At 36.5% G+C, this 22,221-nt stretch overlaps 1 protein-coding gene across 1 annotated transcript in view; it reads right to left on the bottom strand.

The window, feature by feature from the left end:
• LOC122815565 (protein mono-ADP-ribosyltransferase PARP12-like) overlaps positions 1-22,221 on the bottom strand; it is an 882,722-nt gene that overhangs the window by 312,421 nt on the left and 548,080 nt on the right. The window contains exon 8 of the mRNA XM_044088162.1: positions 12,381-12,477. Coding sequence (XP_043944097.1) covers positions 12,381-12,477 — 97 coding nt within the window. The remainder of the gene's footprint in view (positions 1-12,380; positions 12,478-22,221) is intronic.

Genomic DNA, 22,221 nt, shown 5'->3' with positions numbered 1-22,221 from the left:
CATAGAAATAAAGAGAAATTGTGGGAGCAATACATGCAGAATAATGTTGAGGAAGAGGAGTGAAGCTTAACGGAAGGCAGGAATTCAGCAATTTATGTAATGTTGGACTGATTACGATTACAAAGCAAGAAAATATATGTGATGTATAATGTATGTAAATGAAAATAAATACTATTATTTATTTTATTTTTCTGTTTATATATATTTGACCATGTCTTAAGTCATAATTTAATAAAGGTGTTTAAAAAAAAGAATATTCTTAGATGACAAATGGACTGTGGAACACATGGAGTGCACAAAACATTTTAAGCTAAAGGGCTTATAATTGTCATTGCTGTGAGACTCACCCCCTAGGTAAAGGTATCACTACTGCTTTTTCCGTCTATCTGGTGCATAACCATCTGCCAGGGTTCCTTGGCATCAGTCAGTTAGGCATGTTATCAAATTAGCTCCTATTCCTTTCCAGAGGAAAGCTTTTAGTCCACCAGAAGTAGTTGCTGAATTTGGCTTAATATCTTTTAATACCCGTGTTGTACTTTTTGCTGATATTATTAGGCATTTTCCTCTAACTGTGTTATTTGATGGTAATATTAACCTATTGTCTACTTGATTATCAAAAAATCCTTTGGCAAAAATAGTCACCAGCATTTCTGGATCAGCGATAAGACCATTACCTTCTTCTATCATTATATTAGGGGCATTCTTCTATCATTATATTAGAGGCAGCATCATTCTTGTAGTATTTGAAATGCTTATATTATGTTCTGCTGCTGTTCCTTGTATTTTCAGCCAACATGACTTCACACTAACTGTGTGTAGCTGACCAGTATACAATTGCTGTTTTTTTAACAGCATTATGACTAGTTAATTAAACTTTAAAGAAAGCTTCATTTTTATTTCTATGGTGAGATAGTCCCTTTGATCACCAAAGAAGTAACCTCTTAATATCATCCTTAACTTCACTTACAGGAACAAAACTTATCAATCAAATTATAAACAAAATCATTATTAATCTCTTGTGTGTAGCTTTCTCATCCATTATAGCCTTCCACTGCCTGTTAGTTATTTCATTGTATATGACACTAAAGGTAGACCTATAAAATTTAAGTTAAGTTCCTTCTTCTACATGGTACCTATTCCCTTGCTTAGCAACCCCCCAAGATACACAAAGGTGATAATATAATTTGATTTATCATGCATATTTTAGTACTTGTTGGGTCTTGACTGAAAAGGACCCAGTAGAACAGCCTACTTGCCAGGTTACTGTACAAATAAAAAAATAAAAATAAAAAAAATGCATTGTATTAAACACAAAAGTTTGCCCACAATGATACTCAAATGTACAGCCATTTTATCCATAGCTGTTCCTCCTCTTGGATTACCCACATCATTAATCCCATCTTGATTTAGAAATGGTAACAGACTCATTATTATCCACCACTTACATAACCCAGTCTAACTACCATATGTACAAAGGAAATATTCCCTACATAATCTTTAAAATTATTACCAGAAATGTATTTACGCCTTCTGCTACAACTCTTATCAAACTTGTGTGCAACCACCTCTCCTTATGAAAATGTTATACATCCATTTTCCCTTTTCTCCTGAAAAATGAATTTGTTCAATTCATCTAAATGTTTCTCATAACTAAATCTCAGTAGCCCCCCACCCCTCAAAAAAGAAACACTGGTTAACCTTTTTTATAACTTGAATTACCTTACCCGCCTTTTCTTTGTATGGTTTCCATAACTGAACAAAGTAATCAAGACATGCCTTACTGAAGCATTCTACAGTGTTAAAAATTACCTCAGCGTCCCTGCAATCAGACTCTTCACAATACACCTCTGTTTCTTATAATACTTTGGATACGGCCTTTAAGTACTGACTTGCATGACTAAACATAAGACTGATTCAAATCCCCAAATCCTTTCTCTTCAAAAGTTCTCCAGTGACAATCTTTATGGAATATAATCTACTCCAGGCTTTCCTTCCAGGCTCCCCTGCTCTGACATGCACATATCAAACATCTGGAATATCTGAAGCAGACGTAAATAAAGTAAAATGTCACAAGTTCTGAGAACCCAGAGGTGAATCTAAAAGAAATATATGCATACAGAATGAAGGATAACACCAAAGACAAACTGAGTTCTCTCATATTACTTTAATGTATTTGATATAAGTATACTAGGAAGGTACAGTGACAATGTGTACAATTTCTATGTAGTGTTTACTTATTTTGGCAAAGCAAGGACAATACTATAAACATAACAATGACAGAAGAAATGCAATCCATTTACAGTAATCAGCATAAACAAAGGGGGAAAGTATATAGGTAACAGGGCCTGCATTAATTACTGGCAAATCTTTGTCACCACAATGTTTTAAAACCTGTGCTCTTGGCTGCTATACAAGGCTGGTTCAATAGCCAAACGTTAGCTCAGGTGGTTTCCCAACATCTAGTTAAAGTTGATACTGGTAACACAAAAACACTGGTAATGCCTAAGTAAAACCACCACGACTTTATTAACATTAACTGACTGAGCGCTTTCACCCGTGTAGGGCATCTTCAGAGTCAGTTTGTCACAATTCATCACAGCCTTTAAATATACAATTCAATTAACATTGTATCCAATTACTAATTAAATACAATAATTCTATTATCAATACTTTTGTACTTTAACCTTTACTTTTCAACTTTGTTTTGCTTTACAGATTTTTTGGCACCAAATGCAAAAGTTTATTAGTAATACAATCATTTTAATCAAATATTGTTTCAACAACATAAATTCTGCAGGTATAAAAATATATAAAAATGTAAAAAAATCAATCAAAAAAATTAAAAAAATTCACTATTATTTCATTGTTTCAAATGTTTTAAATACATAGTGCCTTGTATTTTAATATACATGCTAAAGATAAAGTGTCATTAATACCAGGTAGTGTGCTTGCATCTAGTCGTATTTGCCATAAACATTCCTGACTTCTAGCACAGTTTTATAATCACCGCCAAAATCTTTGGTGTATAGTCTGTCTATAACAAAAAATATAATTTTTTTATAATTAATACAATCTTTACTATGATTAAATAAAGAATTGGTTGAGTTCCTGTTTTTAATGTCTCTACTGTGTTCCAAGATCCTTTGTCTTAATTTTCTTGTAGTCATACCAACATAGAAAGATGGTCAAGATAAACAGGTTGCTATATATATAACCATGTTCGTATTGCAATTACAATAACCAGGACTCTTCCAAGTCCTCTTATAGTTGCCCACTTGAACACATGGACCGTCATTAATATATTTACAAGCTTTACAGTTGCCACATTTGGCCATCCTAGCTGGCCTTTGACTAGTAGGTGTAGGTGTTCTCTCCAAACGTTCTTTAATATTCAGGCCCCTACTGTTAATGAATTTTGGACCATCTCCTAGTATGTCTTGCATATCTGTGGGAAGTATGTTTTGCCTTGTTGATTGAATAATATCTTTAACCTTAGTAGCTATGGTGTTGTACTGTAAAACCATACCTGTCTGAATGTCATTGCCTTTATGTTGATAACCAGTACTGTTCACTGTGTCTCTTCGATTATCTAGTAAAATGGGTTTAAAATCTATTCCCCTTCTTCGAGTGATATCCTGTTTAACTAAGGTTAGTAAATCAGTAGGGTAACCTCGTTCTACAAACAACCCAACTAGTACATTCATTTCTTCCAGAAATCTGTTATCTTCACTTACTATACGTGACACCCTGATCATCTGACCTTTTACTACGTTCTTCTTAACATGATGAGGGTGGCAACTCTCATAGTGCAAAAATGTATTACTATATGTCTTTTTCCTAAATAAATTGGATTGTCTCACCCCGTCTTTAATATATAACTGTAGATTTAAATAGTCAATGATGTTTCTATCCACCTTACTGGTAAATTTCAAAAACGGTGTAGTATGATTAAGGTAGCCTATAAAATCATCCAACTCATCTCGGGTGCCCTTCCAAAGAAACAGTATATCATCCAAAAATATTAGATAAATAATCATTTTGGATCTATACCCAGATGTCAAGACATATTGTTCCTCCCATTCAGCTAGTACCAAGTTGGCATAAATGGGCACACATCTAGTAAACATTGCAACTCCAGTAGATTGTTTGTAAAATTCACCCTCAAAACAGATGTAGTTGTTTTCTAAAACAATCCACATCAAGTCAACCAATAAACTTCTCTTCACCTAATGTATGTGACTATATTTAGCTAGACTGCTGGCAAACCAATCTAGTCCAGTATCATGAGGTATCACTGAGAACAAATTCACTATGTCAACAGTTACAAACCAAAATTCCCCCAGATTTGTGTCAGACAAAGTCCTAAGACAGTCCAGGCAGTGTCAAGAGTCTTTCAATATATATGATATGTTGTCAAGTGTGTTCTTACTAGTGATATCTAGAAAAGCCTCTAATGGTTCAGTTTCTAATCCCTTGGCTGCCACAATTGGTCTAAAGGGAGGATTAATAATGTCTTTGTGAATCTTGGGGATTCCAAATAAACTGGGCATAACTGGATGTTCCACTGACAAATAATTATACTCATCATAATTAATTATTCCTTCACAAAGGAATTCATAAACTTGCCAGTCAATTTTTGTATATGCCCTCTGAATATCAAATTTAGGGACCAATTCGTAAGTGTCAGAGTCATGTAATATATTCTGCATATTCCAAGAATAGTCTGTGTTCGTCATTATGGCTACACCGCCCCCTTTATCAGGTTTCATGACCCTGTACTGCCTATTAGATGAAAGTTCCTTCAGACAAAATTCTTCTGCAGATGTTAAATTCTTGTTTATTGGTAGCCCCTTGTCAATCATTCTCCTAATTTGAGTAACACATAGACGTTCAAATACTGATATCAAAGGGTTACAAGGTGGTATAAATAGACTACTTCTTTTGACTGTAAATGTCTGTGTCTCTCTGCCAATAGTAGGCTTATTCCCAAAAAATAATCTTAAATTTAGTTGCCTAGTATATAACTTCAAATTAATAAGTAATTTGCTTATATCATATTTGAAATTCGGTACAAAAGAGAACCCTTTTTTCATTAGGCTCATGTGACTATCAGAAATTGTCAAATCCGAATAATTGTAAATATTGAACGATTTGTCCCCAAAAATGCATGGACCATCATTCATATTGGTGTTAATATTTCGATTCAAGGGAATAACGGAAAAGTCATTGACAGCGTCGACTAATAAGTCAATGTTATCCAATGATCTATCATTGTTAATGGAATTAAATCAAAATTTTCTGTCAATTGTAGTTGTTCTGTCTGTTGTACCAGTTGTTGTTGAAGATGTTCCTCCTCTGTCCCCCACCCCTCCAGTTGCCTCTTGACTGGAAACCCTGCCGTTGAGGTGTTCTTTCGTCCAAATAATTCTGTGGCTGACCCCGATTTCTTAATCGAGCCGAACGCCTCAATGGGGGTGGGTTCTCTAAAAAAACTGTTCCCTCTTCTGTATCAGTTTGTATCACTTCAACTTTCCAACCTCAGTTTGAAGTGTCTCTCTCCTTACATCCAATTCCCTGTTACCCTCCTTTGCATTTGGTGACAAGTAGGCCCTCCTCTCTTTGTATTCATTTATATCTCTTAAAATTTTCTTTTGTTTTCTTTCCATACTAGTTTTTACAAACTTATCAAGATCAATCATAATCCTCTCAAACCTACTTCTGTTATTTTCAAACAGTAAGTCATTCGTAATACAAAAGTGATGTCAGTTTAAATATTTTATGTATAACAGGATGTGACATCAGAGTTGACTTCAGTATGTCCAAACAGGATGTGACATCAGTAGTTGACTCTAGCATTTTGCTATAAAAGGGATGCTAGTATGTTTGTTTGTTAGTGGCCTGATGAAGATTCGTTGAAAGCGCTAGCCCTGTGTTCTAATTATTTTAATAAACGTGGTTTCTACTGGACGCTTGGATTTATTTTTACATGCTGGCTGCGTGTTTTTTCTACAAGCTATTGCCCAGTGGATGAGTAGGTTCGAATGAACACTCTATGGTGATTTTGACTCTTTTTATTGGATTAAGAGTTCAAAGTAAAGCGGTTTGTAGGTTACAGCTTTCTTTTTGTGGAACATTTGGTTACCTTTTGTGACTGACTTGAATTGAACACAGCAAGTATACTTCCCACTATTTAAGCCTGTTTTTTGTTGTATTTTATAAGTCTTGTTTATTATCAGGCTAACAGAGTGTAGTGAGCATTATTCTTTGTTTTTAAACTACGTGACTTATTTTTTGCTCACGCACTCATGGCTGAGGGAAGCAGCCAAAATTCAACAGTTGAACTACCCTACTATCCTGATATGCTTAGAAGTACCAAGTCAGGTACATCTAATATTAAGAGCAGATTTGAAGATGCTGTTACTAGTGACATTAATCAACTGCTATCTTTCAGTCCATTGGCTGAGACATATGATGAACAGAGTTGCAAAGAAGATTATCGAGGGCTTGAAACTCTAGTACAAGAAATGGAAGGAGATTTCCTTAAACTGAAACGCCTCCAGTTGCAGAGGCAACACTTCGAAGCATGCATTACTCGCAAAATCGTTCCAAGGGGTTTAAGGATCCTGAAGATGCCAACTACAGGTACTGTGTATAAAGATTTGTTATATTCATGGCAACAGTTAAACTTAGATACTAGCCTGAAGTACATGGAGCTAATGAACAATTACTTCTTACCTCATGAAACATCATTGAGGGAGAAACTACAGAAGCAACAGCAGAGCTTATCTACCATGTACCCTAGACCAGTGGTAGAAGCATCTATTGACAAAATGTTAGACAGCGTTTTCATTTATGAGAAAAACTGTTACAGCAAAACGTGATAAACTTAGAAGGGACATAGACGATTTTAAAAAAGGCCATGTCTTTACTTGGCCCAGAGTGGAGAATGGAGCCAAGGGATGGAAGAACACACACCTTCAAAATGAAATGAAAGACAATACCAATATTGGTCTGGCCAGAGATGGGCCAGACACCAATGCTGATGGTTCTAATGTTATTGTCATAGATAAACAGACAGGGGGTAAGAAAAATACCATTGTTACCACAGCAATAATACACCAGGATGGTACTAATGATACATGCTCTTCCCCCGCTGGTAATGTTCACAATATATCTGTATTTGAAGATGCCAATACCAGGATAGATACATGTGAGCATATAGAGAATGAGGACGATAATGTTAATAAGACTATGAATAAAAATCTGAAAACAGTAGATAAAATTAGCCTAGGCATGGACGCCAAAACTAGATTCAATAGTATGAGTACTGAATCAGTCCCTTTCCCCATCGCCAATCAATGGAGAGGGGGTGGGGGGGCAAGGGAACGGTCTATGAGCAGGGGAAGGCAGAAAAAGAGACCAGCAGGACCAGTACAGGCTGGTCCTACACTAAAAAAGATTTGGCAAGGGACCAAGAATCAATAGTGTGGAACATATCAAGTAAGCTTTTAACGGAAGAAGAAAAGTATGTCTTGGAGAAGGGTCTTACATTTATTCCCTCTAGTAGAAGCGATATCACAAATAGCATTATTGATTTGAAAATGTTTATACGGAACCTCCAAATGAAGGTTGATTTTCGTAATAGCACTAGTTTACCCCATCCGTTTAGAAAACCAAGTACTTACACTCCATGCAACCACCCACTTATCGAGGCTTATTTGAAACTGGTTGAGCAAGGATTATATGAAAATGATGCAAATAATAGAAAAAGAGATGGTTTGGCAATCTGAAACCAGTACAAAGGAAAGCACTTAATGGCCTGAAAGATGATAGGACCATTATGATAAGACCAGCCGACAAAGGTGGTCCTGTAGTTATCATGGATATGGAGTTTTATATTGATAAAATGTGCAATATGCTGGATGATTCTGTCTTTTATTTGAAAATCAATGATAGTAGAGTGAATAGGATCATATCAGATGTTTCTAGTAGATTAAATGTTATGTTGAATGAGGGTAAGATTAATCAAGAATTATTCACATACCTTGTAGTGGAACATCCAACGATACCCATTATACAGGGAATACCCAAGATTCACAAAATGGCTTGGATCCACCTATGAGGCCAATTGTTGCAGGGAAGGGCTGGATCACCGAGCCGATTTCCATCTATTTAGAGTCCTTATTAAGACCCATAGTGGACAAGTACACACACATACTGAAAGATACTAAACAATTCCTAATTAAACTATATGAGAATACCTCGGTGAGTGATGGTTTCCAGCATAAATTGTTTGTGACACTTGATGTCAATTCTCTTTTTACTGTTATTCCTAATCATGAGGGACTCAATAGCATAAGTAGGATTCTTACTAGAGATGGCACATTCTCGAAGGAAGGATAGAAGTTATCACGGAATTGATGGAAATTGTATTAACAAATAATATTTTCTTGTTTAATGGTCAAGTATATCTTCAGAGGGATGGCGTAGCTATGGGCACTTCTTGTGCCAATAGCCCAACCTGGTTATGGCTTACTGGGAAGTTTCTTCTCTATTTCAGATGGAGGAATTTTGTCAGAATGTTTCTTTCTACACTAGGTTTGTAGATGACCTCTTCCTTATTTGGAAAGGTGATGAAGAACAATTGAGGTCTTTCTATGATAAAATAAATCAAGACACCAGTTTTTTTAAGATTTTCTATGGTTAATTCCAAAGATGTCATACCCTATTTAGACGTACATGTTGAACAACTACCAAGTGGTATACTTAACACTGGAGTTTTTCGAAAGGATTGCTATAGAAATAACTTTCTCCATCGAAGCAGCATGCATCCTAAACATGTCTTTGGTAACATCGTCAAAAGTCAAGCCATGAGGGTATCTAGGCTGTTTTCTGAAGACTCATGCTTTAAAACAGGCATAGAAGACTTGAGGAATAAATTTATAGACAGGTCTTACACGGTAACAGAAGTTGATGCTTCTTTAGGTATCACAGGTGAATTGAGAGAAGGCAGGGCTTTTCCCTACTTCTCTAGTAAACGAGATGATAGTAGTATCACCAAAACTAGCAGTGGAGTTATCAGAATACCGATACATTTTACACAAGATGTAAATAGTATTGAAAGCATATATCGAAAACATTGGGACATCTTGCTAACAGATCCAGTTATTTCTGAGATATTGAGCCAAGAACCAAAATTTACATATAAAAATAAGTTGAATTTACACAGAATGTTATGTGGTCCGAATAGGTTTGACATAAATACAACTAGTAATCATAAAATGACTAAAAATGTCAAAATGCAATTATTGCAAATTCATTAAAGAAACTGATAAATTCAATCATCCTATTACAGGACAAGAATTTCATTTCACAGTTTCTGCCACTTGTGAGACCTGCCATGTGGTGTACCTGGCAACCTGTGTACACTGCCCTGCGTTTTATGTAGGGAAGACGGACAGAAAGTTTAAAGACCGAATTAGGGAACACTTATATAAAATCAAAGTCAGATGTTCTTCAAATGCTCTGTCTAGGCATGTAATTAATACATCTACCCAACATAGCTTTTTGTTCCAAGTAATTCAAAACAATGTTCTATCTCGTAGAAGTGGAGATATTTTTAACACCATGGAACAGATAGAGGCCAAATGGATCATCAGGCTTAGGGCTGATTTGTACCCAGGCCTCAATGACAGAGTCTCCATCAAACCTATACTTAAAGCTAGGAAACTTTATTGAAGCTTTTCACCCCTTTGCCACCCTTTATTAACTTCTGGCTGGTTTTACTTTTATATTTATAACATTTTCATACCTCACATTTTTCCATTTCTGTCTTCATCGTTGTCTCTGTATTTTACTCTGCAGGCTTATTAGGGGCCAATTGTTATGAAAGATGCTGATATACCTTGTATTCCTCTTTCATCCAGCACACATATTTCACCTGATTTTGCACATTCAGTCTCATATATTTTTATGTTTATAATATCAGCTGTTATCAACATCTTTGCGTGTGCACATATCTGTTTTGAATGATTTATGCTGTTACAGATATTATGATATTTAGAAGCACACGCTGTACAAATTTTAGATGCAGTCTTTTGAATGATCATTTTTGTACAGTTATAATTATGCTAAATAGCTCATGTGTAGATATTAATATCTTTATTTATTTGATCCCTATTTTAAACATGTATTTATACATACAAGTATTTCAAATGGGATTATATTATTAAATACTAAACATGCGTGCCATTTTGTTACTAGTATGCATATAAGTGCAGTATATATAGGAAGATAGTATGTAATTGTGAAACACCTTATTTGCTGCATACTGCCTATGAGATGGTTACATAGATATTTAAATTATTTTAAAACATTTTGAATGTTACATGCAGCAGCAGTTAAAGTAGGGTGAAATGTTATTTTAGAACATTTTTATTGTACACTGTTTACAAAATGTCTGCATATATATTTTAAATATTTTAAATGATTTAAAACATTTTATAAAATTTTACATTTAGTAGGATGTGGCATCAGAGTTGTTTGTAGCGTCTTACTACAAAAGTGATGCCAGTTTAAATATTTTATGTATAACAGGATGTGACATCAGAGTTTACTTCAGTATGTCCAAACAGGATGTGACATCAGTAGTTGACTCTAGCATTTTGCTATAAAAGGGATGCTAGTATGTTTGTTTGTTAGTGGCCTGAAGAAGATTCGTTGAAAGCGCTAGTCCTGTGTTCTAATTATTTTAATAAACGTGGTTTCTACTGGACGCTTGGATTTATTTTTACATGCTGGCTGCGTGTTTTTTCTACAAGCTATTGCCCAGTGGATGAGTAGGTTCGAATGAACACTCTATGGTGATTTTGACTCTTTTTTATTGGATTAAGAGTTCGCAAAGTAAAGCGGTTTGTAGGTTACAGCTTCGTTTCTTTTTGTGGAACATTTGGTTACCTTTTGTGACTGACTTGAATTGAACACAGCAAGTATACTTCCCACTATTTAAGCCTGTTTTTTGTTGTATTTTATAAGTCTTGTTTATTATCAGGCTAACAGAGTGTAGTGAGCATTATTCTTTGTTTTTAAAATTCGTAATACTTTGTTTTAATATAACTAGTTTGTTCTTTAAATTAGTGAGCCTACTGATATTGTCTCTAATAATTATTCTCATTAAGTCAAAACCTGCCCTGTCAAATAACTCCAACATATTACAATATGCTTCTGAATTAGCCTCAGTTCCCTAGGTACTTGGTTAAGTTCAATGGAGCGCTCCAAAAAAAATTGTCCATCTGCAAAGATTTATATTTTTTGGCTAGTTTTTCAAACTTTAATATCTGGGAATTGAGTGTCCCTAAATCAGGGTTTTGTAACCTCGATGCTGCATCTCCTAAAACAGGAGGTATTAAAAAATTCTCTATGTCAAATGATGCCGTGTCAGTTCTAGTACTTCTACCCCTCCTCCCGTTCTGTTAGTATTCCCATTGTTGCTGTCCACCCTTGGTACATTAGTGTCGTTCTGTCTATCTAAAGTAGTCCCTGGTGGCGTGTGTAAAGTGAATAGTTTAGCCTGTGAATTAGTTAAACTATCATTCTTTTCATTCATTTTGTTGGCTTGTAATAAAGAAATCATTTGTCTGGATAAGTCTAAGTATTGAATTATTAGTTGTTCCATAATGACAGTAATGTCCTTATAATATAGTATAATAAAGGGAAGCTAGTAATAACCCCCACAACTGTTACAACTAACTAATAAATTATATTTCACAATGCAGGTAAATATACTTTGACTCTTATATTCAGGTCACCCTTAAAAAGGAAGTCATCTATCAAATAGTAAATATAAATAGTAAATGCTCTTTTATAATGATCACTCTACCTAATCAGAAATATATTCATGTAAAGAAGAAAATTGCATACTATGACCTTTCACATGAAACAACAATACATTACCCTTTGAATAGTGTATCAACACTTTAAATCAACTGGTGCCACAGTGAAATTTTAAACTACAATAATCTGTAAATACATAACGTTTTAAAAAACCTTGTGTGACACAAAGTATCACTAAACGTATTTGTTCAGTCCCAGCCTTTGAATTGTCTCTGTAAGTGCCAGGTCAACACAGTTCGTAATGTCACTCCACGCATGAAACGCCAATAATCAATAAACATTTATAGTGAATTTTCTAATAAATGTACACAGAAAAATTAGATAAAAACAGAATAAAAAAAAATAAAATTGAAAATAAAAATAAAAACTGACATCTTCTGAAAATAAAAGTAACCCAAAGAACATGCATAACCTTTTGAAAAATGCTCGCAACCCTAAAATGAAATACCATGAATAGAAAAATTTGAAATACTTTGATTTGGACCTACCTTGTTTTTATAATTTCCATATCCTGTGCAGAGACAAACTTGGGTCTCCGTCGTACTTCCCTCTGAGTTTTGATCTGTTTATTCTCTTGTACCGTTTCTGAAAAGAGAAATAAAAAAAGATTGCATCCTCACTTGGAAAAAAAATCAGTTGAAGTAAGTCATATTCAGTATTCTGTTAAACAGCATGCAATGACTATAAATAAGGTTATGATGGAAGACATATACATGGAGGTGCACACTACAATGGTAGGCACTGGGGAAGAACAGAAATGTGAAAACGGTCATGCAAAAAGAATTTTCGATAGAAATGTGTACGTGTGGGGGGGGGGGTAAGGCTATTTATAAGAAAGAGACACATGTCCATGCAAATTTTGTTAAATGTCATCAGGTGGGTAATACCTCTCATTATGAAACGTGATAATAAACCATTGAATTTCTTTGAGACAAAAAATGATGATTGTAATATTGATGGGAAAACATTTTTGCAAGGAAGCAAACCTCCCTGACAACCTCCACGTGGAAGGCTATGCACCCTACACCATTGCTACCTAACTCAAATTAATTTCAACAGAATCAGGGACAAGTCAAAAAATCAGGGACAATCAGGGACACTTTTAAAATATTAGTGCTATTAACTTGAAACATTGACAGAATCAGAGCATATGAATTAATGCACATTTTCTGAAGTAAAAGAAGTCTATAACTCTTAATTATTGTCATTATTCATTAAGTGTAATTCACCACCTTTCCTCCAAAAGTCACTAGTTTTAGGAGGGATTAAGAGGGACAGAGCTAAAATTTGAGTCAAAATCAGGGACGTCCCTGAAAATCAAGGACAGTTGAGAGGTATGCTTTCTGTCACTAGGAAGCCATACAGTCTTGGAAGTAAAGAGCATTTCTTTTGTGAGGATCTGCAGTCTTGCAGTGAGTGTTATGACTGACATTACAATTGCTGACATTTCTGTTCATCTTTACAAACATTATTGCTTTGAATATGAACATCTTAGGTGGAATCCCAGCAGAAGATATGAATTCTTAACATAGTCATAAGTGTCCTGAAGGAAAAATAGAAGGAACAAAAAAAGAAGGTAGAACAATAAAAAATAAATGCATTCAGAGGAAAGGATGGAATGGAATGCATAGAACAATAACTGGATCAAACATAGGACATCTGAGATAGTAACAGAGTTAAAACAAGATAGTAAAAGAGTTAAAACAACTGGAACTGAGATCTTTAGAAAAGGGTAGGAGCAAATTACACAGGAAAAATGGTAACTGTGGGATCAATACATGCAGAGAAAGAACAAGGTTTTTTAAAAAAATCAGGATTTGAATGAGCTATATAATAGCTGATGAACAATGACTGGACATATTAAAAGTGATGTATAATGTTTGCAGCTATAGTTGTATCAGCACAGTTTGGAATGTATAACGTTTGCAACTGAGATTGTGTCGCTGTGGTTACTGTCATTTATATAAATGTCATACATGATAATATAATAAAGAAGTGTCTTGTTTTAAAAAAAGAAGAAACATAATGAGGTACCAGAATGAAACATCAAAGATTGTTTACGCATGTCAATTAGATAAAGACTGTGGTGGCAAGTGATTTTACATTCGTTGTTCATTTAGAAGACAAAAATGCACAGTAAACAACATAGCACATTTTTATTCTAGTATAACAGGGTAAAGAATATAAATACTTAATTTTCTGTGATTTTTGTCGAAAATACAGATTATGTGTCTGTCTCTATGTTTATAGAAGGGGAACAATCTTGCACTACAGCTATGTGTTAGAGAACAGCTTTCTGCTAAGGATATTTGATTGCATCTTATACTTGCATGGCTGAGAGTTGCAAAAACTTACTCTATGAGGAAGGAGATGGTCCGAGTTTATAAAGTGAAAGTTTTGTGTCATGGCACTAAAGGATAAATCTGTTCCATTTAAACAAGTAAGATTTTGTGAGGTGGCCACAGGGTTCTTGTAGGAGCCTTACAACCTCACAGGAAAATAAACCTCTATTATGTTTATGAACATGAACCTCCATGCTATGGATGCAGACTGTGAAGGTAGAGGTGAAGCATCCTGCCCCTGTACTGCTGAAAGATCCTTTCTGAGTGACAGTTGCAAGTACTGGGTTTGATTCTGAAGAAGAAGGGAAAACCATGAATGTCATGTCTAAAGGAAAGCCACTGAAATTATATTATTTTCTTTTTTGTTTCTAGCATTACTCTCAGAATGACAGGAACTGGAAGAGATGCTTAAAATAGGTTTATCATGTTATCTCCTAGACAACCCATCTTGTGCCCTTATCTACTAATTTAGTATATGTACAGTGCAGTAGGAGAAAAAGAGGTTAATATCTGCAGTTCACACATGGAATTCAGAAGTGCGAAGACTCCTAGACTGAGTTGCATTATATGACTTAGCTGGTCAGCTAGTACACTGCATCTCTCAGACAGATAAACCGCAATCCTGTGAGACAGTTCTGTTTCCATTCTGCACGGTTTATGTACCACATGTCTATGGTGTTGGCTATAACCACCTGTGCAACACCATGACTTGGGCAATTCTGGAATTCTCTGATGGTGAAATATGCAGCTTGTTTAGCCTGATGAACATTTTTATGTGAACATGGTATCATATACCCTATACTGCTCATGATTATAGATGAAAATCCCCAACCTCAAGCTATACCTGATGTAATCATCCCCAGAATATCAGAAGACATATAGGGTGCAAAGGACTATCTAAATCTGCAGGGTTGCTGACATGTACCAGTTTGTTTCTTTGGCAAAATGAGAGGATAAGTGAAATTTCTATGTCCTAACGAGCCTCTGATTGAACCTAGGACTCTATAGGGGATGCAGAAATGTCTTCATGTGCACTTTCAAACACTTCATCGTTATATTGGCTAATGAGTGACTCAAGATGCTGACAAAAGGCTGGGACATCAGATAATACTGAGCTATGGCCAACAGAAATACATTCACTATCCCCTGCACCATTTGCCCTTTTCTGATGTCTACAGTCCATATTAAGAGATTGCTGTGTACCCATAATGTGAATAGCACCATGTGTGCCTTGGCATCTCTCTGTGGACTGAGTGCATGACAAGGTAAGGCTCTGCTCCCATAAAGTGAACACTGCCACTAGCACCTTGGCAGCTATCTGTAGGCCTCAAGGATGTAAAGCAAGGGTATGCTGTCCACCCATTATGGGAGCTATGCCAAGGGAAGTAATCTAGGAACCTAGCACATGGCTAAGGTGCCTAGCTAAAGCAGACTCTATTCCCCCAAAATAACTGCAGAGGACACTTTGGCACAAGTCATAGATAACCTATGGTACACAACAGCTATAGTCTCTGCCATGCCACAACTATTTCAGCAAAACACTACTAGGCAGTTAGAGGAGCTGATTAATGCTGCTTCCTGCAGTCTGGGTTTTGATTCCCTCAGCCTCCATTTGTCTACAGTATGACCATAAGTAGGTCACTTACCCAGCCAGTGCTCTGGGACAACTGGGAAATTGAGTTAGGCTCCTCAGTGGTCGCCTCATGCATGTTAACTACCTATGTACCTATATGACTGTGGTTGCTCTCTGCAGCCACAGTATTTTATTGCAGTGTGCATCAGGCAAACACCAGGAGCTCACTGTGTACACACCTTCCCTGAAATGACAGCTACTATGAGACTGGTGGAGAGTAGACAGGTGCAAATCACCTTTGGCTATGGGAGGGGGACATAACAAGTGTCCATGCTGTAACCACAGAGGTAAGATCACATCCCATGATCCCAGTGCGCACGTGCACACACACACACACACACACACACACACACACACACACACACACACACACACACACTCACACACCCAGCACACATTCCCCTACATATGTATGTGTGTCTCTTTCCCTGCTCTCAGTGACAGCTGGGATGCTCAGAAAGGACAGAAACTTTTGCTGCTATGCAGTACTGATGGGAAGCATTCAAGAAAGATGTGCAATGCATTAGCCTCACCAAACATTCCAAAATAATGGTCTGAATTTGCATCTCAAAAGGCTTTTGTGCTTCATCAGCTAAATCATAGCCAGCAGCATTATGGTTCTCCACTTTCCTGGTCTGCGTGATGTAAGACACGTATGGAATATGATGTTTTTGCACTGCATGGTGCACCTACTGCTAAATGGACACCAATTAGCAGCTTTGATTTTAATATCAGTGGGTAATGTCTGCAATGTGTGTGTATGTGCATGGCTATTGCTTGTATTACTGCAGTAACTGTGCATAATTATGTCAGTTGTGTGCAACTTCCAGTTCTATGTGCCTGATATCCTGGATGGGTTGTTCATGCATGTTTTGTTACTACACATTACTACAGTCATTAGCACTCTTCTGGGAAATATCAGTAAAGGCATTAGCTACAATATGAGGGTATGAACACTTCCACATCCATCTGCTTAGAAAAGACTGTTATCTTAAAGTATCACAATATCTTAGACAATTTAAAGCAGCTCCTGACCCAAACCACACTTAGTCATAGAAAGGTGATCTTCAAGGTTAATGACCTAAAATTTCAAGGCAATTTACAAGAAAGGGCAACACTGCAGATTATACATCTCCAATCTAACAAATGGGGAAAAAAAACTATGACAGACTAGCTGAAGAATATGCAAACTTCACTGTTGAGTGTACTCTTTCAGGAGCATTAACTCTAGCTGAAACTGAGAAGGACAAACTATGTTTTATTACTGAAGCAACAGAACTATGCTGAAGAGGTAAAAGGCAAAAATAACCAACATTTATTGACAGATAGACATTCTGAAGAAATCTGAAAACGTTTAGAATGAATTAACAGTATTAGAGTGAAGTAGGCACTCACAGAAATGTACTAGACTAATAATTTCAGTTTAGATCAGAAAATGGCAACATAAATAGATAACAAAAAAGCATCTAGGCATAGTCAAGACAAAAGTTATTGTCAGATCAAAGATGCCATTCTCCATCATTGGTCTCACAGCAGAGATTATTCTTACAACTGCTACGCCACTCTGTCACTGCTACAGACTAAAAGTCTGCCACTGCATATGTAAAATTTGCCAAAAGACCCTTGGAATAAAGTCAGCAGTGGTTCCTTTGGTCCCATAAGCAGCTCTGGGTCCATAAATGCCATGAAAGACAAATATATCCTATACTCTACTGCATAGCCAATGTCATTTACAATAGCAGAAGTCATCCTGGTGCTAGATATTTTTATATGGTTGGAAAACCATAACTACTAAAGTCAGAGAATGGCATACTATTCAACAGTGTACATTTTAAACATTTTTGTTAAAATCCTGGAATACAACATAGGATAATTACTTTGCTATGGCTATAGGTGAACAGCAGAACAGGTTCATGGCCAATATCAGCAAAGACATCAAGACTTCTAGAATGAAGTACATTCACTAAATCCAACAATGCTGAAGGGTTACAGGAGTTCAACTCATCTTAGCAAAGGAACAACTCCAACAAGCTTCATGTTTGGTTCACAAATAAAATTCCTTAGGTTTCAGAAAAGTACACTTATGTATAAGGCATTTATCACAGCCTATTTTTTAGGGAAGGTCACATTAACGGTAAGTTGTAACATCTGGGTTTATCCTATTTCTTTCAAAGCTTTAGCATTAACAGCTGTGCTTATACCCATTTGGAGGATAATGCTGGTCTTGAACCAGAGTTCCATATACATTTGTTGGTGTGAAAGTCACTCATTTATAGCCAGAAATGTGACAAATGTTATTCTGTATCTCATGCCCTTTTTGGTCCTCATATGAAATTGTGATTGTGGCAGCCCATTTGTCATTAATACAACAAAACACTATCACAATAAAACCAAAACTGTAATTACCTAAGAATACAGTTATAATAAAGCTAAGTACAAAATTGTTTACCCAATTTAGAAGTTAATACATATATTGTACATTGCACTCTTTTACTAGAATGTACCTATACAGTTTTTTCGATGTAACTGACCTGAACTACTGTTATTGCTTACATCTCTGCCTGTTTTGTTTGCAAAATGTCTTGTAATTTACCCAGGCTGAGCCTGAAATTTGTCAGTATTGATACGTGCACTACCTTGTTACACAAAAATAAATAAACATATTCCTAAGGGGAGTAGAAAGAGGGTAGCTTTACCATTACAGTGACAACTCTTCAATAATCTATTATGTTAGGTACCTTATCTTACATATATGTAGGCTAGCTGCCCTTGTGGGCCATTTTAAGCCTATCCACTTTCCCTTTCAAGGTTGAGAATCAAACCCTATACCTTCTATATGTGAGCTAAGCACCTTTCCCATTAGGCCAAACCCCAACCAAAGGTAGTTTATGTAACCAAAAGTTACATAAACTATCTTCTTTGCAGAAAGGCACTCTAATAGTATGGCATAACATCTGGGTAGATTACAAAGCAGTGTTTTCATACTCATGGAAGATGGACAGCTTTAAGTTCCCCTGAAGCACACCTATGCCAAAAACTTAGTGTTGTACTGTGCTTCCAACTTGTAGTGTTTTGTAAAGTTGCATCTAGAAGTCTCTTTGTCAACTCCTGAAATGTTTTGTACAACAATATTTCTGAAAAATGTTGTAGCAAGCTCTTAATGTACCTTGTAGATGTTCATTATATGTGTTATAACAACAGACAATGCAATAGTCCAGATGTTTAGCTGAAGACTGCTTATTGATTCGTTATAACAAAAGGCAATACAATGATCCAGCTGTTTATATACACACTGCTTATTGATTGGTAGGCCTTACTTTCCTTTCTTGAACGAAATAAGAAGTTAATCAGTCTTTTGAATTCATCCCTTCTCCTAGGAGATTATCTGAGTTGTCTTCACATGACTACCAAACACAGAAAACATTCTCTTTTATTTGGGCATTTGGGGTAGAAGACTGGCAGCTGTACAACTACTGATGCAATGTTTGACTTGAATCATACATTTGTCTTTAATGACATCCCTTTAATATGGAATACCAAGTAAAATGGTTTAAACATGAAAACATGTAATTTGGAAATCATTCTGCCAGACATAAGTGCTATTGGGAAAAGCTGGAAAAAGTGCTTTCTAGGAAAGCCTTATTAACTCAGTTTTACCTACTGGACTGAAAGGAAGCAAAGTCTATTTTTACACCACAAAGTTCAAATCCCAGATTAGGGAAATATGTCTTTTTTTCTGTCTTTAATGAGAACTCCATTTTGGAAGATGTTAAGAGATTATTGCATTGTAATTTATTGAAAAGTTGGCAGACATGCAGATGTTGCTGTGACATGAAATTTAATAGATAAAGAAAGAAACCAACTTGAATCAAATAAATGAGTTGAATACTGTAATCCTGTTGGTATTAACACTGGCATGGGACAATGTAGGAAGTCTAGACCTTATGACATAGTCTAAGAAACAAATCTTTTCCAGTTCTGAACTAAGATTTTCCTGTATTACGTCTCTGATCTTCCTTTCAGATAATTAAAAGTAAGTGGTTCAACATGTAGTACACTCACCTCTGGTGCTGGGGGATCAGAAGGATGTATGCTCTCTTCCCACACCAGCTATGTGGACTAATCTTCCAACACTGATACTGTAGTATAGCATGGAGGGTTACTACACTGCTAAGTGTCCTGTCCTTTGGAGTAGTTATTAAATGGAGTTTAACCTGAGCTATTAGTAGCCAGGTGAATATAAAACATCCCTTGCTCCTTATCAAAAAAAAAAAGAGTAGAGGAAGTTCCCTGGTGCCTTGCCCAAATTTCCCATAGGCAGCATAAATACCACCTCAGCCTTCCCCTAAAAAGAGGCCACCATCCAAGTGGGGCTAACCTGGTCAACAAATAGTATAAAAAAATAGATAACTATATATATATATATATATATATGGGTCTACTTCGAATAACCGAACCGCCACTTCACCGACACCCAGAAGATCGAGACGGAACGACCGAACAGGTAGGTGATCGAAAAGGCGATATTCCGACAGCCGAAAGACCGACAATGGCAACGCAGAGCGATCCAGTAAGTGTGCGATAGTGATGGATTTAGGATTGCGAGCGGACAGGTAAGTGTACGATAGTGAGGGATTTTAGGTTAGGGTGTGGGAAAGGTGAGTGTGCGGTAGTGTCGGACTTAGGGTTCCGGTAAGGTAAGTGTGTGATAGTGACAGTGTAATGTAGGGAAGGGTTAAGTGTGTTAGGGTTAGTATGCGGGTGGAGTGAGTGTGTGATAGTGACGGGCTTAATGTTTTAGGGTGGGTTAAGTGAGTTAGGGTTAGGGTGCAGGTAGGGTAAGTGTGCGATAGTGACGGTGTTGAGGTTTAGGGGTGGGTTAAGTGAGTTAGGATTAGGGTGCGGGTTGGGTAAGTGTGCGGTAGTGTTGGACGTTAAGGTTAGGGTTTAGGTTAAGGTTAGTGGATATGTTATTGTGTGCAATGTGTAGTTTACGTTTTTTGTGTCAGTGTAATGGTGTTCGGTTTTTTGAGTTGTTGGTGTTTGTCGGTGTTGTGTGTTTTCGGTTGTTTGGGGTTGGTAAATTGTGTGTCGGTGAATCGGAAGTTCGGTTATACAAAGTAGACCCATATATATATATATATAAAAAGCTTAGATAAATAAATAAATAAAACTTATATGGAAAAGAAGTTGCTATTAGGAATCAAAATTCTGTCCTCCAGGTTGATAAGATTTTGAATTGTATGACTGGAATGCGCTGCCTTGTTCCACTGTTATGTCAAGTGGACTTGTGTAGATGTAACAGAAGAGGGATATTTTTAATTTGTAGAGAACACCATGTTTTTCTTTGCCTGGAATAAGAATGATCTTGTCTTATTTTGCCTTGAGCAATACCTTCAGAATAAATGGAAAAAATGAATATATTAATGTTGAAGTCTATATAAAGCAGAAGATATCTGTCTTCCAGACTGACTGCAAACTATTCTGAAATTAATATTATGATGTGTAGCAAACAGTTTCAGTTATGTTAGACCCCACATTGGTATAATGCCTTGAAATATATGTAGATTAAACTTCCTTCCTGTGCCTAGGTTATGTCATTATTCATTATAATTTCTAACAAATTCTGTAAACCTAGAATATGAACTATTAAGAGATGCAGGCTGAACTGTAATGCCCCCTCTCATAGGTTGGTACTAGGCTATCGGCCCTAGGGCCTATACAAGCCTAGCCATAACAATTCCCTGGATATTTCTTCCCACAATATTTACTTCTCTGGACCCCTGTCTAGCAGGGTGACTGACATGAACCCCGGGGTGAATTTCCTATCTCCCATCCAATCATCAAGGTTCCTTTTGAAGAGGGCTAATGAGGCACTCTGCTTGACATGTATGGGCAGTCTATTCCAGAGTATGGGGAGTCTCTGGGTCAGGAACCTATCCCTCCAGCAAGTTTTGATCATTGTGATGATAAGGTTTAGATCCCTGGACCGTGTGGCTCTGAGGGATTGGGAATTCTTTAAGTGGAGCATGTCCAACAGCACAGGGTTTGACATGGCCTTGTATGTTAAGCAGAGATCACCTCTGAGTAGATGATATGCCACAGAGTATAGCTGGAGTTTTTTTAGATGGTCAGCATATGGTATCTGCTTTAGGTCTGTGAGTCTTTTAGTGAGGTATTTCTGTGGCCTTTCCAGCTGTTGCAGATGTCTTGTGAGGTACATACCAAACGGGGCAATCTACTCTATAATGGGTCTAATGAGGGATGAGTACAGTGGGACAATGACCTCCTTTTTTCTGGGTGAAAAGCCCTTAGTGATGAGGTGTGCCATATAGAAGTATTTCCTGACTGTTG

The sequence above is a fragment of the Protopterus annectens genome, chromosome 11.part0 (assembly GCF_019279795.1).
Source record: "Protopterus annectens isolate FY-2018-M chromosome 11.part0, PAN1.0, whole genome shotgun sequence".
Classification (NCBI taxonomy): Eukaryota; Metazoa; Chordata; order Ceratodontiformes; family Protopteridae; genus Protopterus; species Protopterus annectens.
Note: the sequence above shows the minus strand (reverse complement) of the source record. Positions and strands in the feature narration are given on the sequence as shown.